At 42.4% G+C, this 10,890-nt stretch overlaps 1 protein-coding gene across 1 annotated transcript; it reads left to right on the forward strand.

Moving 5' to 3' along the window:
• Positions 1-141: 141 nt before the first annotated feature.
• On the forward strand, positions 142-1,815 carry LOC148788408 (uncharacterized). The gene is made up of 3 exons (XM_088880058.1): positions 142-861; positions 1,135-1,407; positions 1,507-1,815. The coding sequence occupies exons 1-3, from the start codon at positions 142-144 to the stop codon at positions 1,813-1,815; spliced, it is 1,302 nt and encodes a 433-aa protein (XP_088736184.1).
• Positions 1,816-10,890: the final 9,075 nt, after the last annotated feature.

The raw sequence follows: 10,890 nt of genomic DNA on the forward strand, positions 1-10,890 counted from the left end.
CAAGATGCTTCAGGGTGCTGAGTCAAGATATTCTGAGATGGAGAAGCTAGCCCTTGCATTAGCTGTCACAGCTCGAAATTGCGACCTTACTTCCAGTCGCATAAAGTGGTGGTGCTGACGAATCACCCCCTCAAATACGTGATGTCGCGACCCGAGGCCTTCGGGAGAATAATTAAATGGGTCGTGGAATTGGGGCAATATGATGTAGATTACCAACCCAGGACCGCGCAGAAAGCACAAGTGCTGGTGGACTTTGTGACAAAGTTCTCTAGCGATCCCAAGTCACCTTTGGCTGCTGAAGAACAGATTTTGAAATGGATGCTGCACGTGGACGGTTCCTCAAACGCTAACAATGGAGGAGCGGGCATATTGATCCAAGGGCCCAAGGGAGTTGAGATCGAGGTAGCAGCTCGTTTGTCTTTTCCCGTGACTAATAATAAGGCGGAATATGAAGCACTCATCTTGGGGTTAGAACTCACCTATGAAGCTGGAGCCAGAGACCTGAAGGTTTTCACAGATTCTCAGTTAATTGCTTTACAAATTGAGGGAACGTATGAGACAAGGGAAATGACGATGACATCGTACAAGGAAATAGTCCAACAACTAATGATCAGATTTGACAACTTTTCTATTTTACAGGTACCAAGAACAGAAAATGACAAAGCGGATGCCTTATCCAAATTTGGGGCTGCGATGGATGGGATAAGAGATCGCAAAATAACAGCATTGGTACGTGAGCGATCATACCTAGCGAGCAGGATGGAGGTACAAGCAGTCTCCGAACCTGGATCTTGGAAGGACGAAATCGTTAGTTACCTGGAGAACGATGTCTTGCCCACCGATCCCATTGCAGCGAAAAGAGTAAAATTTTGAGCTGCTCGGTTCACCAGGCTATCAGGTCAGCTCTATAAACGAACAGTGGATGGGCCCCTCTTAAAATGTTTGGACGAGGAGAGAGCCCTTTACCTGATGCGTGAAATCCATGAAGGAAGCTGTGGGAACCACTCTGGTGCGAGATCCCTAGCCCAAAAAATCGCGTGGCAAGGATATTTTTGGCCGACCATGGTCAGAGACTCTAAAGACTTGGTGAGGAAATGTGAAAGCTGCTAAAGATATGCGTCCTTGATACACCAGTCCGCGACCCCGATGGAGCCGATCAAAATAGCATGCCCGTTCGACCAGTGGGGAATTGACATTGTGGGACCTTTTCCCCCCGCTCAAGCCCAGAAGAAATTCATCATTGTAGCGGTAGAATACTTCTCTAAGTGGGTCGAAGCGGAGGCCGTGGCCAAGATATCTGAAAAGGAAGTCATCAACTTTATTTGGAAGAACATAATTTGCAGGTTCGGAATACCCAGAGTTCTAATATCTGACAATGGTACCCAGTTTCAGGGAAGGAAGAGTACAGTATGGTGCAAGGAACTCAAGATCGCGCAACACTTTACAGCAGTCGCGAACCCACAAGCGAACGGATAGACAGAGGTGACTAACCGGACGATCTTGCAGCACCTGAAGACGCGCCTCGAGAACAAAGGATCGTGGGTTGACGAGCTGCCTGGAGTTCTGTGGGCTTACCGCACAACTCCACGATTTGCCACGGGCGAGACCCCCTTCTGCTTGGTGTACGGAACAGAAGCTATTATCCCGGCAGAAATCGGAGAGGAGTCTCAAAGGGTTGCGATGTATGACCCTGAAACTAACCCAAACGAGCGAAGTTTTGATCTCACTGTGATCGAGGAGAAGAGGGATGCAGCATATGCCCGAATCTTGGACCATAAAGGGTTGATGATGAAACGCCACGATTGCAAAATTTGACCACGACAGCTTCAGGTGCGAGATCTTGTATTGAAAAAAGTAGAAGCCTCCAAAGATGTGGCTAAGCTGGAACCACCATGGGAGGGGCCGTACAAGGTAATCGAGATCAGGAAAAAAGGTACGTATAGGCTACAAGATATGCAGGGACGAAATCTGCCGCGCCCATGGAACATACAGAATCTGAAGAAGTTTTACGCATGAGCACGGGAGTACGCATTATGGTGCCTGTGAAAGGCCATCAACTACGGAGAGATCGCATTATGGTGCCTGTGAAAGGCCATCAACTACAGAGAGATCGTGTCATGGTGCCTGTGAAAGACCATCAACTGCGGAGAGATCGCGTCATGGTGCCTGTGAAAGGCCACCAACTACGGAGAGATCGCGTCATGGTGCCTGTGAAAGGCCATCAACTACGGAGGGATCGCGTCATGGTGCCTGTGAAAGGCCATCAACTATAGAAAGATCGCGTTATGGTGCCTGTGAAAGGCCATTAACTATGGAAAGATAGCATTATGGTGCCTGTGAAAGGCCATCAACTGCTGAGGGATCGTATTGAAGAATCCGTAAGTTTGAAAGTTCACAGCCAAGGTTAGGAAGGTAGCATTCTTTGTATTAGAAAACAATCATTAATACATAGGTCAAATATCTGAGAGAACTTGCACAAACTGTAAATTCTCCCGAGCAATGTTAAGAGGCCATTCTATCTTTTCAAGTGACATTGATTTGTTTCGAAAGTTATATCTTATGTTTTTCATTAAATATAATCGAATTCCTCAAAACGCGACACGCCAAATGAAAAAGAGGCACCTTCATGCGAACTGAAAAAGACGCGTTCAACTTGTGCGATCTGAAAAAGATGCACTCTTCATGCCAACTGAAAAAGAGGCACCCTTCACGCGAACTGAAAAAGACGCGTTCAACTTGTGCGATCTAAAAAAGATGCACTCTTCATGCCAAATGGAAAAGAGGCACCCTTCACGCGAACTGAAAAAGACGCGTTCAACTTGTGCGATATGAAAAAGACGCAAACGGGAAAGACACATCCTGCAGTGAAAAAGAAGCATTCGATGAACGGAATAAAAAGGAACAAAAACACAAGCTACAAAAAGATGTGTTCATTGATGAAATATGATTTACAGGGCAATATCAAAAAATCCATGCCCATCAAAGATTGATTCCCCAAAAGCCTACAAGTCAGTATATCAACAAGAAGGATTCCATGAGCAAAAATCAAGATCCTATCACAAAAAATTGAAAGACAAGGCAATCGGATCGCATCAATCTTCAGCTTCAATCTCCTCTCTCAGAGCAGCGAACTCGTCGTCCTCAAGATCGGGTTCATTGGGGTAAGGTTGAACATCGCCATCGAGCGTGATGTCCATCTTACTGCGATCGAAGGACTCTTGAAAACCGCCAAGCTTCTCAATTTGGGATTCACACGTCTTGTAGCCATTGGCGAAAGAGTCAGTAGACTTTACCTCCACAGCAATCTTGAAAGTGTCCGTCTTTAAGAAGTCGCGAAGGACAGGTATACGGGAGTGTGCTGAAATTTGGTGATGCTCTTCCAGGGAGATTCGACCTGCTTGCCCTTCCTCAAATCCTTTCTTTTGGCCTTCCACCAAGCCGACCTCCCGACCAGCCTCAAACCCTTCCTTCCGACCTTCAGATAAGGTGACCTCTTTATCCTGATTTTCCAAAGCAAAGTCTGATTTTCTCAAACCCCTGATTTTCTCAAGCAAAGTCTGCATTTCTTCCACATTGGTTTGGTCCATCCTATCCCTCTCGAGTAGCTGTGCCTGCAGCTCCTTCACTTTCCTATCGGACAAAATGTAGTTCTTGCGATAGGACATGCACTTCATGGACAGGCTCCGGAAAAACGTCAATGCCTGCAAAAATTGATCAAAGTTATTTGGATTCGAACATCAAAGTTGAGTCAAGAATAGGAGATTACCTGCAGCTGAGCATGAACCCCATACTCCTCAATTTGAACAGGATTGTTCATTACTAAGGAACTTTGGTCGCGGAGGGAGGTGAAAGAGTTGTACAGATCGAAGGCTTCCCCCCCTGCTTCAGAGAAGAGAACAGAGTTGGAAGAACTATCCCACTTCGGAGTCGCTCGATCTCCTTGGGTTCAAACAAATGGGACTGATTGCCTCTCAAGGCTTCCCTAGTTTCCTCCTAGTATGAAGCGAGTTGCTCCAACCTCAGGAACCTTTCATGCTTGTCCGCCTGTCCAGTCTTGTCTGCAGCTTCCCTAGCCATCCTGCTCAAGGATTTAGGTCGATGGGATTTAGGTTTTGAAGAACCAGAGGGTTCCACTGGCTCTTTCTCCCTTGTATCATCCCCTTGCCAGTGCTTTTGCGAGGCCCGTTTCCGCTTTTTCGATCTCTCCCCACTATCGCGATCATGTTTCTCAGACTCACCCCCCTGAGCTCCACTCAAATCATCTAAATTCAACTCTAAGTCTGATGAGTTATACCCATGTAGAGGGAGGGGAGGGATCTCTTCGCTGTCGACTTGGATGGGTTGACGATAAGTAGGGCTCGTAGGCACAGGGGCTCATTAAGGGGCCAATACAGGAGAGCTCGAAGGAAGATCAGTAGGAGGGGCGACTTGTTTCTCCTTGGCCTTCATTTTATTCTCGGCCGCCTTCAGCCGCAGAGCATGACGGGAGCTTATGATTATACTATTTGCAAAACAGAGGTGTGTAAGCGAACTCGAGCAGAATGATAAGGAAAAACATTGTACTAGAAATAAGAGATCACCTAAAGACTCTTCGATGTGGAGGGGCGCTGGAGATAGCCCAGACAGTCGCAAAACCTTCTTAGTGAGAAGCTTCTTGGGGTTGTATTTATAAACAGTTAAACTATTTATTTGGTCGCCCTCCAGCCCCCCTCCACTTGTCTTAGGAACCGGTTTATATTTACTCCATTCCATTTTAAAAGGCCAGACACCGGTTGTGGGTCGAACAAATACGTAACGATCTAACCAGGCCCCTACGTTCGATTTTAATGTACTCAGATATCTGCAGTCAGGCTTAGCAGAAAGGTAGAAGAAACCCCTATCACCGGATCGTTTGGAAGTGGTGAAAGAGTATAAACTCCAAAAGTTGTCAAAACTGGCTTCTATCTCTAAATATTGCATTATTACAATGAAAAGAACAATATGAGTAATAGAGTTGGGAGAAATCTGCATAGGGCAGATCTCCATCTTATTCAAAATTGAGGCTAAAGGAGCTAAAGGGAATCGCAACCCGGCGTCAAAATGTTTGATAGAAAAAGCACAGAAACCAGGGGGAGGACGGTGCATACGAACGAAAGCCCTAGGAAGGATGATCTCATACTCAGGGGGTATGTAATACTTTTCCCTAATCTTGCGAATAGGGGTTCTAACGCTACTGACTACAGCTTCCCAAGGGTTTCTGGTAAGCCTATCTTGGAATTTTTCAAGAGTAGAAGGTCCAGCCTGTTTATCAGAAGTTTTGGAAATTTGGAATTTTTTGTTCCTTTTTGGGGAAGTAGAAAAGGAACCATGAGCAGACCTAGAAAGGGTCGCAGACGACCCGGAGTCAGAGCTCGAACCAGAATTTGAACTAAAGCAGAAAGAGATCGTACCTTAGAACATGATGGCTCTGGAAGCTGCAGATCTAACGCGAACTTGAAGTTATAACCACTGATCGCTAAAAGCTTATATATGGGGCGGGGGAAGATGTTTGAATAAATGGGGTATTTATAGATTCACTCCTCTAGAGATACGCACCGCAAACCAGGTCACAGGATGATGCCACGTGTTCACCAGGGATGCCGATCGATGGATACGACCGTTCGACTTCTTCAAAAGCAATATATTGCACTTTGAATAAGTGACGGAGCAATGATGGGTATCTACTACAATATACTGTGAAATGGCAAAAATAACCTTCATTAAAGGTATTAAGGTCCTTTCGCTAGAGGATCCGCGCCTCTTCTAACGGGCGGGTCGCGGAGGACTCGACCCGGAGCCTTGAAGACCTGGACAATTATAGCCGTCCGATCAGGACGCGAGCCAGTAGGATAAGGCCACATGGCCCAATCAACAGTATCCAGCTGTGCTCTATAAATAGACCCAAAATGCTGTAACTGAGGTAACTATTCTGCACTTATTGAGATCGAATCTTGTGATCGCACACTTTTCTCTCAATCAACCTAACTTGAGCGTCGGAGGGTCCTTGTCGGGGACGTGTCCGACGAGCTCACCGTTCTTGTCTTATTATCAGGGAACCCAAAATCTGATCTTGGAGGAGTTAGCTATCTGTGACGAGTTCATGTCTCGGGATCGCTGAATTTGAGTCGGATCAATTTCTATAAATTTGCTATTAATTTCTCACTGCTATAGAGTTTAATTAAACACCAGTATGTATAATTAAGCTTTTGGTTAATACGCCCGATGAAATAGAGTAAATTAATTATAGTAATAATTAAATCTATAAAAAATAGCAATTTAATTAATTACCAACTAGAACATTCTTATGTCAAATATGATATTCAATTAGATACTAATTTAAATATCCAAACTCATAAAATTTTCGGATTACATATTACATCGGACAGTATAAGTTATACTTGGTAAAGACACTAATAAAATGACATAATTATATAAATAAAAAATAATTAAAATCAAGATATTTGTTCCCGCTTAATCGCACTTCAAATGCGTGTGAGTGTGTGTAATTGTGTAAAATTGAGTTTGTGTATGTTATGTAATATATATATATATATATATATATATATATACACAAAGATGTTAATGAATAGTCATGGGGCTGGTCACGTGCTGCCGTTCCCCCTTTTTCCTATTATTTTTTTATTGTTTTTATTTTATTTAAATTTTTGAATAATTTTCATTACGTCCCCTAATTTTCTTAATTTGCATCATTTGCTCCCAGATATTATAATAAGCTCTAATTTACTTAATTCAAGTTTTAATTGAATTTCAAACTATAATTTAATTACTAATTAACTAAATTTTGTAAATAACTAATAATTAATCCATGTACTAAAAATATTAATGTTACAAATGTCCCCCTAAGAAAAATTTCGTCCTCAAAATTTAATAGTTTATGTGCTCAAGTAACAAATACGGGTACTTCTCTTTCATATTTTTCTTAACCTCTCAATTGCTTTTATTTGTAGTGTGATAACACCACTTTACTTTTGTTATAGTTATCTCTTTATTCCTTAATTTATTAACGTTTCTATCCATGATCTCTATTGATTTTTTCGCATACATTAATTCTTCTTAAATTTCTACCGCTGATTCATGTACAGCATGACTGGGTGTAGATCGGTGTCGTTGTAACTTTGAAATATGAAATATATTATGTATTTATGAAAATTTGCTTGTAATGTTAATTGAAACGATAGTGGTCCAGTTCTCTCAAAAAATCCATACATGCCACAATACCTTAAGGAAACTTTTCCTTATTTTCTATCTAATCGTCAAAAAAACTCTTCCACTAATCTTATGTTGTTTTCAACACTTCTTGACTATTTATACTTTGGTTATCATTTACTGATTCAATTCAGTACCTAAGTTGTTGTAGTCCCCTGACATACCAACATCAGCATTATCTCATGAAAAGCTTTATATGGGGAACTATCGTTATATGTAAATTTCATTAGTGGTAAGTGATCATCTCAAATTTTCTAAACTCAAGTGTACAAGCTCTCATCATATCTTTTAAGATTGGAATTATTTTTTTCAATTTTTCATCGATTTGAGCATGAAATACTGTTGTGAAATGTAATTTTTCACCTAATGTCCTTTGTAAATTTTCTTCGAAGTGCTAAGTATATCGAAGATCTCTATAAAATAATATGGACAAAATCCATAAAATCGCGGATTCCATTATCAAGAAGTGTATCGATGGCTTCTTGTACTAATTTCTCCTGACACATTACTAATTCTCCTGGCGTAGATCTACTTGTTGTTAATAGATCGGTAAAAGTATTGTTCCGATAGATAACTCTTCTATAGAGTTCATTAAGATCCGAACTCATTAATTTACCCCCATCTATCTGAATTCTACTTTGTTCATTGATTTGCTCATTGCTGCTTTTTATGTTTATTTGACTTTTTATTTCTCAGACTTCAGCGATCTCTTTTTGTTTATTCAAAAGTATTTCCATTTTATTTAGAGAAATGCAAATTCTTGTTATATAATGCAATATCTAATTCTTTTTCATAATTAAAAACGATAGGTTGAAATATCTATGTGATATTCCTATAAAAAAAAAGCCTTTAGCAAGGTGTACTTTAGTTGTAAGGTCACCCTTATTCCTCCTTTGATATTGGAAAATAGGCTTAAGCTCCTTTAGCTTACGCGTAACAACATACATAGTAGTGCCCACAATATGATTATAGCACACACTCTGCACAAAAGGGGTGAAATTCGATGACAAGGCTAAAAAATTATCAAAGCGAAACATACTCATAGTAATAGGGGCAGTATCACACACATCACCAATGGAGAGTGGTCAGAGGTGTGCGGATATTAGAGATTTATAATGCACAGAAGACCAGTGCTCCATCCAATAATGATTGACTAGGATCCAATCTAATCGCTTCCAAAGACTTTGACGATCACTGTTGCAATTATGCCATGGGAACCTCTCCCCCTGCATCGGTAAGTTAAGGAGGCCCGTGTCTTGTAGGCATGCCTGAAACTCCTCCATGGCTGGCTGAATGTCTCCCGAAGCTCCACACCATTCTCTAATGTTAAGGACAGTGTTAAAATCGTCACCCACAAGCCAAGGAGAATCATCAATATTATGTGCAAGACGCCCAAGGTCCTGCCATAGCTCCCTTCGAACTCACAACTCATTGGCTCCATACACAATGGTAATCAACACATGCAAGTTCAATAATCGAATAAGGGTACGATAGTGGATATGTTGAAAGCCAACATACACGACATCTAAACTGACCCAATCATCATCCCAAGCTAGCCAGATACAATCCGTGGGGCCACTATAATAAACAAACCACTTCCAACGAGGCAATATATTCATTTGGACTCTAGTAACATTATGAGCAGCAACTGTAATTTCCATCAAACCCACAAAATACAATCGATAAGCATTGAAAAGATTAAAAATCGATACCTAATGATCCCTTGAAGCCGATAAAGGGGATGACAGTGTAGATATACGAGGAAAGTCGATTCCTCTTAATATTTAATTATAGGGTAGCTAGAAATCGGTCTATGGATGGTTGCCCCTGAACGTTTGATAAAAATCTCATTTTGTTAAATCATTTGGGTGACTCGGATAATCCGTCAACGGCGAATCTAAATTGGTGCCCTTTTATGTATATGTTCATGGTTTGCCAATCTAAATGATGACGAGAGAGGTAGTAGAGACAATAATAGAGTGGGACAGTTTATAGAATCGAATAATGCACACACGGGCTTTATGTAGGGATCAAAAGTTTGAATACATATTTGGTTAGATGTTCAACTACCATTAAAACATTGTCTAAAGATCAAATCGATAGGGAGAGAGGAGTTGTTTGTGACGTTTACGTATGAACGGCTTCCGAACTTTTGCTATGACTGTGGAGTGTAAGGGCACATCATGCGGGATTGCAACTAAGGAATAGAAACAACTGAGGGAGAAGGAAATGTTGGGTATATGCAGTATGGTCAGTAGCTGTGGGAATATCATGTGGTGGGGTTCATGCAAATGCTAGTGGGAGAGACTAGCAGTGGAAGTTAGGGGGAGGATGGGGGATTCACCATCGAGGTGACGAAGGGAGTAGCAGGATGGGGTTGTTATCTTCGATGTGGGTGGAGGTAGAGGGAGGGTTCGAGGTGTCGCAAGGTAGGGGGCACGTCTGGTGGCAATGAAGGGGTGGTGGAGGAGGTGAGGGTGGGCCGGTGACAGGTGGGGGGTGAAATAGTTGGAGATGAAAGAGTGGAAGATGATAAGGGGGAGTGAACGTGGGTTCAGGCAAAAATGAAACGAATATGAGGGTAAAGGGAGTTATTGTAGAGGATGTGGGCTTGTTATATGACAAAAATTTGGGTCAAGAGGTTGAGAGGGAAATGTATATGCTTGGACCCAATAGGTCACACTAGGTGATCTAATAAATCAGTTGGGCTTTCACACTAATTAACCAGATATCCAATACAAGCCCTAAACATATAGCCACAACTAACCTAAACCCAATACTAGATTCTGGTCAAAAGTAAAATATATCAAAGACCTAGATTTAGACCACATCCTCAACAAAATCAATCACCGTGTCTTCTACACAAAAGGGGGGGGGGGTTGGATTCTTATCTGAGAGGGGAGCGAAGAACGGTAAATGCAGATATTGAAGGCCAGTCAAGATTGGGGCCAAAAATTAAGAGTTTGCAATTGGGCTGAGAGGATGAGTTGGTGGTCGTTCTAATGGTTTTCTCGAAAGGACAGACTGCCGCTCAGCAACAAGCGAGACAAGGTTGAGGCAAAGGCTGTTGGCTAGGCAGGGGTAAACGCAAGCAAGGGATGATGACAAGTGAGTGATCACTGAAGTGCGCACTAGTGGATGAACAAGATATGAAAAGGGATTTAATAGACACAATACTGACAGAGGCTATGGCGCAACCCCGTCGGTTGGCATGAGTAGTATAATTTGGAGCTATTTGGGCTAAGAGGGGGCTTAGACAGTTCATAAACTTGGAGAGTGGGTCCGAGAATAATGCCACCCCCATAACCTGACATGGTCAGATCTTTAGCTGCCACACAGACTCCAAATAATGCTGGATCATCTGCTGCGGCATCTGTAGCTGAGGAGGCCGGATAACCGTTTGCCATACTAGCGGCTGATCCTACCCGTCAGTGGGCTATCCCACCACCACCAACAATCCCCCCACCATCTATGTACCAATATATCATCCTCGATGACGTGAGGTAAATTAGTTTATGAATATAACTGACCGCAAATTCCACGAGCGTATCAAGGTGGTGGTGCGAGGACACGAGGACACATTCCCCACCCTTGGGAATGTTGTGGCAGGTGTCGTCAGAGCGCTAATAGTTCTTGTTTGAGAGC

This window comes from Sesamum indicum, linkage group LG4 (assembly GCF_026168435.1).
Source record: "Sesamum indicum cultivar Baizhima isolate 11 linkage group LG4, ASM2616843v1, whole genome shotgun sequence".
Lineage (NCBI taxonomy): Eukaryota > Viridiplantae > Streptophyta > Magnoliopsida > Lamiales > Pedaliaceae > Sesamum > Sesamum indicum.

Coding starts and splice junctions, on each gene's coding strand:
- LOC148788408 (XM_088880058.1), top strand. CDS start 142: ATGTCGCGACCCGAGGCCTTCGGGAGAATAATTAAATGGGTCGTGGAA. Junction 862..1,134: donor ATCCCATTGCAGCGAAAAGA/GTAAAATTTTGA, acceptor TTGATACACCAG/TCCGCGACCCCGATGGAGCC. Junction 1,408..1,506: donor TTCAGGGAAGGAAGAGTACA/GTATGGTGCAAG, acceptor ACGATCTTGCAG/CACCTGAAGACGCGCCTCGA.